Source organism: Colobus angolensis, unplaced genomic scaffold (assembly GCF_000951035.1).
Source record: "Colobus angolensis palliatus isolate OR3802 unplaced genomic scaffold, Cang.pa_1.0 Scaffold8, whole genome shotgun sequence".
Lineage (NCBI taxonomy): Eukaryota > Metazoa > Chordata > Mammalia > Primates > Cercopithecidae > Colobus > Colobus angolensis.
In genome coordinates this window covers 19,477,542-19,484,911 of record NW_012121820.1, presented here as the reverse complement: position 1 = coordinate 19,484,911, position 7,370 = coordinate 19,477,542, and the positions used below count along the sequence as shown (strand labels likewise).

General features: G+C 41.3%; 1 protein-coding gene across 1 annotated transcript in view; it reads right to left on the bottom strand.

The window, feature by feature from the left end:
- LOC105502614 (phosphatidylinositol glycan anchor biosynthesis class U protein-like) overlaps positions 1-7,370 on the bottom strand; it is a gene marked incomplete at its 3' end in the record, with an annotated part of 51,202 nt that overhangs the window by 25,603 nt on the left and 18,229 nt on the right. Inside the window, exons 3-4 of the mRNA XM_011929216.1 lie at positions 3,970-4,029; positions 2,866-2,928 (exon numbers count right to left, since the gene is read on the bottom strand). Of these exons, the coding sequence (XP_011784606.1) occupies positions 2,866-2,928; positions 3,970-4,029 (123 nt within the window). The remainder of the gene's footprint in view (positions 1-2,865; positions 2,929-3,969; positions 4,030-7,370) is intronic.

Genomic DNA, 7,370 nt, shown 5'->3' with positions numbered 1-7,370 from the left:
TTGTATTTTTTTAGTAGAGACGGGGTTTCACCGTGTTAGCCAGGATGGTCTCGATCTCCTGACCTCGTGATCCACCCATCTCGGCCTCCCAAAGTGCTGGGATTACAGGCTTGAGCCACCGCGCCCAGCCATCTTAACACAAATTCTGAGTTCCAAACAAGAAGCATCATCTCAGCAAAGGACAGACTAGACTAACATTGTTTTTGTCAAGTGAGATAGATGTAAAATGTCATGATAACCAACTGGTCACCATCAGCATTCAGCCCGCAGGCTAACAGCTGGAGAGGGGGTGGGGGTGTGGTCCTGTCTCTGCCCTATAGTTCTCCCAGATGCATCTGTGTGTAGACACAGTTTCATCTGGTGGGATAAAAAGACTCAAATCCCACCAAGATTTAAATACTTCCCAGACTATGTGATATGAACTCTTCTGACAAAGGGGAGAAGATTTAGAGGAAGACATGCTGCTATCCAATCTAAATCAACAGTAGTATGTTAGTATCATCAAAATCTGCCATTTAGAATGAGTTAATTTTTGACATAGAATACATAAAACTCCTATTCTGATGAAGAAACCTAATGTTCTAATAGTCTGAACTTGAAAAATGGAAAAACAAAAAACATTCCAAATTTTACTTCAGTCTTGGTGATACCAGAATGTCTTGGTGCACTAAAAACCAGGCTATTGACAAGATCATTTGGCTTTCTCTCTCCCTCTTTAAATCATGCAAAGAAAAAAAAACCCAAAAATCTCTATATATTTCCAAATAAACTCAGAAATAACAAATGAATTAAAATTATTGGTGCTCTAAATTAAAGGCATCTCTCCTATTGACAATGAAACCTGACTTTGTTAGGCGATTAACTGAAACCTAGTTTCATTGCTTCCTCATAAACCACCTCTACCATTAAAAATTGTTTTGTTTTGAGACAGTGTTTCACTCTGTCACTCAAGCGGAGTGCAGTGGCACGACCACAGCTCACTGCAGCCGTGACCTCCCATGCTCAAGCCATCCTCCCGTCTCAGCCTCCAGAGTAGCTGGGACCTCAGGCGCATACCACCACTCCTGGCTAATTTTTTTAAAAAATTTTTGTAGAGACAGGGTCCCACTATGTTGCCCAGGCTGGTCTTCAGCAAAAAATTGTTTTAACTGGGGAGCGTGGGAAGTTTTTTGATGAGAATTGAGCAGGGAAAAAAACACATATGGCATTAGCATCTACTCAACTTTCATTAAAACACATTTTAGTTTTACATTTTGGTTATTAAGATTTGGGTAATTGTGGTCTTAGATGAAAGCTACAAATCCTCCCTCAGATATTCGTATCTGTATCACACACATATATATATATCTCTCATATATATATATATATATGCACACACACACATACATATCTCACATATACATATATATATATATGCACACACACTGGTTTATTTTTTCCCTACTTTTTTTTTTTTTTGGAGATACAGTTTCACTCTGTTGCCAACGCTGGAGTACAGCAGCGGGATCCTGGCTCACTGCAATCTCCACCTCCCTGGTTCAAATGATTCTCATGCCTCAGCCTCCCAAGTAGCTGGGATTACAGGTGCACGCCATCACACTCAGCTAATCTTTGTATTATTGGTAGAGACTGTCTACCTACCCAACCTATCTCAGAGAAGAAAACAGTCACTGCTAATTTATCCCTGAATTTCTCAGCTTATGAATCCCATGCCCAATTATTTCATCTATGGCCCTCAAGAGAATCCTATTAAAGCATTTCATCTCAGCCCCTAAAGTTTTCAAGATATGCTCCATTAGTTTAAGATATGTACTCCCTGGTCTTGGTGATACGAAGTCTCTAAAATATAGTTCTTAATTTTAGGGGAAGAGTCAAAGACTGCACACCAATAACAGCTATGAACTCTCGGTAACAATGACATATGCACATACACATATAATTCTTCATACCATTTCCACGGTTTCATAGGCCCATTTAGGCTATAAATGAACCCCAAGTTAAGAAACCTCAGTCTAGATATTTTTAAAAATCTCTCTGAGGTCTAAAATTCTAGAATTCACCAGCTTCATCTGTCATTGATGACCAGTGACACAGAAAAGCAGACTGCTATTTCTGGTTTTATTAGTAACAAAAGCTAAAATGAACCACAAACAGACAATGCCAATGAGATGCAGCCTTATTTCACCCCAGCCTAAAACTTCTCTCTCAGTGGCTCCCAGCCAGTCAAGGAGTATTGTAGCCATATAACTACATGGGTGGTACAGAAGATTAATCTGTTAACTTTCTCAGATCCCAGGAAAAGAAGAATGGTCCCACTATGCAATTCCCCTTGGCTATTACATATGGATTAAGACTGAAGTTTATCTCAGGCATTTAATACATGCCAAATTTTCCAATTAAGATTACTTTCTGCAGGGACACAGAAATGACACTGAGAATCCAATTTTACCTCAGATAGGCGTAACAGTGACTTACTTAAAAGCTGTATTTCTCTTCCTTTGCAAAAAAAAAAAAAAGACTGGTGAAAGGACTGGAAGATTTTTAAGGGTCCTCACAATGACAGATAATATAACTGTTGTTCAGCGCTACTCCAGAAGTCTGAACTTGCACAGGTATGTGGATATTAATAGTTATTAATAAGCTACACAGATGAAGCTGACCCTTCTTTATCTGTTAGTAAAGCTGTCTTGTGGGTTTGGGGTTGATCATTCCACAGCTGGCTCAACAGGCCAGAATTTTCACCATCACTTCCTAGCACTCTAAAGCAGCCAGATCCTTAAGTATAAGATCTTTGATTCTTTGTAATAACAAAGACCAGAAGGTTACCAAATTCCACCAGCTTTGTCCCACCCACAAACTACTTACCACAACTTTATTGAAGTCCTGGATTGCAAAATACAGGGCAATAGCAGTGAGCGCATCAGTTATCTGTCAAAAGAAAGATAAATAATAGGAAACAGAACACAGTAAGTGTAAGAGTACTAGAGTGCTACCAGGGTTTGGAGTTTTGAGATAGTGATGGACTACCCAGTACTGGACTCTTACAATCAGGCAGAACTTCAACCCTCACTTTGACTACCCAAAGATAAGGCCCATTCAGGGAGAGTGAACTAGAAATCCCTGAGGATCAGGACCCATCTAGGTTCACTTCAGTTTAGTGGCCCACATCTGCTCTAGAATTGCAAGTTACTTATGCTTTTTGTAAAATGGAAATACCCACTGCTTTGCAGGCCTGATGTATGTCAAGTGCCTAGCATACACAGTAGGTCCTCAATAAATAGTATTCGTTATAATTACTAAGGAAGACCTCAGTGGGCTTCCTGGGTATTTCTTGACTCAAATTTTCAATCCCAGAAAACAGTTTCAAATTGCTATGCTCTCAAAACATAGACCTGTCATCTCAATTCTGAAGCTTCTCGCCCCTGAAAGCCTCAACCCTGTGTCCTCTTCTTTCATAATGACTCCCAGAATCTCTTGGCAAAATGCTTAGGAAATTCAGAATGCCCTCCACACTGGCATCACAATTAAAGCCAATCACAGAATCTTGGAGCTAGAAAATTCAAGACTATATATAGCCCAGAAACCAAATTCTAAAAAGAGTAAGTATTTGGAACTGGTTACACATCAGAAACTATTCCTCACACTTCCATAATACTGCCACAGTTCCATGAATTCAAAGTAAAGACATAAATTTTTGCTTTTATTTTCTGAGAAACTCCTGTGTTCCTAAGATAGATTTTTTTTTTCTTAAAAAAAAAAGATGACAAGCTGGGCACTGTGGCATGTGCCCATAGTCCCAGCAGCTGAAGAGGCTGAAATGGGAGGACCACTTAAGTCCAGGAGTTCAAGACCAGCCTGGGCAACACAGCGAGACCGCATCTCAGAAAAAAAAAAAAGAGAGAGAGAGAGACAATAAATCATAAAATTTTAAAATATATACATGTCAATTTTGTATGGAAGGTTACTTACCATAAACACCAATTCAGCATAGTCAATTAGGAAATGAAAGAGGTATATTATTAATGGAGTCTGCAGAAAAAAAAAAACAGACATTAAAAAAAAATAAGTTAAACCTTACTATTACTAGTGTCCAGAGTAGGGAGTGGGGAGAAAACTACTATGTCAGCAAACTATTATGCCAGTATTCTCCTTCCTGGAATACTGTTCTATGCCAACTGGCCAGTGTGCATATGGTGGAGAATAATTTAGTATCGCTGGACCATTTTGTGCTGCTGGGACTATCTGTTGAATTGAGTAAAGAAAATAAAGTCTGATGTGCTAAATATCCATTAAAGAATAGTCAATGCACTGGCCGGGCGTGGTGGTTTACACCTGTAATCCCAGCACTTTGGGAGGCCGAGGCGGGCGGATCATGAGGTCAGGAGATGGAAACTAACATGGTGAAATCCCGTCTCTACTAAAAATACAAAAAAATTAGCTGGGCATGGTGGCGGGCGCCTGTAGTCCCAGCTACTCGGGAGGCTGAGGCAGGAGAATGGCGTGAATCCGGGAGGCGGAGCTTGCAGTGAGCTGGTATCATGCCACTGCCCTCCAGCCTGGGCGACAGAGCAAGACTCCGTCTCAAAAAAAAAAAAAAAAAAGTCAACATACTAAAGGTAAGAGGTGAATTATAGTTCTAAGACATACATAATAGCCAAGGGGAATTCTACAACAGAACAAGATTGCTGATTTCATTTCACTCACAAAATGAGCTTCTTCTGTTCTCTGATAAGTTTGTATGATATTTTTTCTTTATTTTCTTGAGAATAATTCAGAAAAGATTAATGTTATTTCTTCCTCAAAGATTTGGGAAAATTCACTCACTGTGAAGACATCTCTCCCTGGATTTTCTTTGAGAGAAGATTTTAAATTAGATTCAATTTCTTTCACAGATAAAACATTCAGATTTGCTGTTTTTTCTTTGTCAATTTAGGTAAGTTGTGTTTTTCTAGGAATTTGTCCATTTCATCTAAATTTTCAAGCTTACTGACAAAATTGTTCATAGTATTTCATTTTTTATTGTTTAAGGCAATAAATTTTCCTACGAGTACGGATTTAGTTACATCACACAAGACTGGATGTTGGGTTTTTTTGAGATGGAGTCTTGTTCTGTCACCCAGGCTGGACTGCAATGATATGATCTTGGTGCACTGCAACCTCCGCCTCCTGGGTTCAAGTGATTCTCCTGCCTCAGCCTCCCAAGTAGCTGGGCTTACAGACACCTGCCACCATGCCCAGCTAATTTTTGGATTTTTAGTAGAGATGGGGTTTCACCATGTTGGTCAGGCTGGTCTGGAACTCCTAACCTCAAGTGATCCACCTGCCTCAGACTCCCAAACTGCTGGCATTACAGGTAGGAGCAACTGCGCCCAGCCATTTTCTTCAATATCATTCAGTTGAAAATATATTCTAATTGCCAGTACCATTTCTTCTTTGAGACTACTTTAAAATGTACCATGTTCAATTTCCAAATACTTAGGAGTTTTCTTTTTTTCTTTTCTTTTTTTTTTTTGAGACAGAGTCTCGCACTGTTGCCGGGGCTGGTGTGCAGTGGCATGATCTCGCTTGTTGCAACCTCTGCCTCCATGGTTCAAATGATTCTCCTGCCTTAGCCTCCCCAGCAGCTAGGATTACAGGTACCCGTCACCATGCCTGGCTAATTTTTTAAATTATTTATATGTTTATTTTGAGATGGGGTTTTGCTGTTGTTGCTCAGGTTGGAGTGCAATGGCACGATCTCAGCTCAACGCAACCTCCACCTCCTGGGTTCAAGCAATTCTCCTGCCTCAGCCACCACGCCTGGCTAATTTTGTATTTTTAGTAGAGACAGGGTTTCTCCGTGTTGGTCAGGCTAGTCTCAAACTCCCGATCTCAGGGGATCCACCCACCTAGGCCTCCCATAGTGCTGAGATTACAGGTGTGAGCCATCGTGCCCGGCCGTTTTTGTTTGTTTGTTTGAGACGGAGCCTTGCTCTGTTGCCCAGTCTAGAGTGCAGTGGCACAATCTCGGCTCACTGCAACCTCCACCTCCCAGGTTCAAGTGATTCTCCTGCCCCAGCCTCCCAAGTAGCTGGGATTACAGCAGCATGCCACTGCACCTGGCTAATTTTTGTATTTTTAGTAGAGACGAGGTTTCACCATCTTGGCCAGGCTGGTCTCAAACTCGTGACCCACCTCAGCCTCCCAAAGTGCTAGGATTACAGGTGTGAGCCACTGTGCCTGGCCTAATTTTTTTGTATTTTCAGTGGAGATGGAGTTTCACTATGTTGGCCAGGCTGGTCTCAATCTCCTGACCTCATGATCCGCCTGCCTTGGCCTCCCATTCTTTTTATATTTTTGTAATTTCTTTCTGGCTTAACTCTATTGTGGCAATAGAAAATACACTATATGATTGCAATCATTTAAAATGTGTTGTGGCCGGGCGCGGTGGCTCAAGCCTGTAATCCCAGCACTTTGGGAGGCCGAGACGGGCAGAGAGGTCAGGAGATCGAGACCATCCTGGCTAACACGGTGAAACCCCGTCTCTACTAAAAATACAAAAACTAGCTGGGCGAGGTGGCGGGCGCCTGTAGTCTCAGCTACTCAGGAGGCTGAGGCAGGAGAATGGCGTAAACCCGGGAGGCGGAGCTTGCAGTGAGCTGAGATCCGGCCACTGCACTCCAGTCCGGGCGACAGAGCAAGACTCCGCCTCAAAAACAAAAAAAATAATAAAAAATAAAATAAATAAATAAATAAAATGTGTTGTGACTTGCTGAACGATCCATTATATGGTCAACTTTGATAAGTGCTGCAGGTACATTCGAACATGCATTCTAACACCTATGGCTGCATCATTCTATATGTGACATGTAGGTTCAGTTTGCTAATGATTTGTTCAAATCTTCTATATCCTTATTGATTTTTCTGGTCTGTTTGTTCTATCACTGACTGAAAGAGGGATGTTAAAAATCACCCAGTCAGGCACAGTGGCTCATGCCTGTAATCTCAGCACTTTGTGGGGCTAAGGTGGGAGGATCATCTAAGCCTAGGCATTTGAGAACAGCCTGGACAATATAGTGGAACCCTGCCTCTATAAAATAGTTTAAAAATTAGCCAGCTGAGGTAGCATGCTCAGTTGGGAGAATTGCTTGAGCCCAGAGAGGTGGAGGCTGCAGTGAGCCTGTTTGTGCCGCTGCACTCCAGCCTGGGCAACAAAGTGAGACCCTGTCTCTTAGATGCAGTTCTAGGTAGAATTACTATATCTTCTGGGTACAGTGATCTTTTTATCATTATAAAATAATCCTCTTCATCTCTAGTAAGGTTTCTTGTCTTAAAATATTCTTGATCTGATAGTATAGTTACATCAGCCTCTTTGAGCTGTCGGCATAATA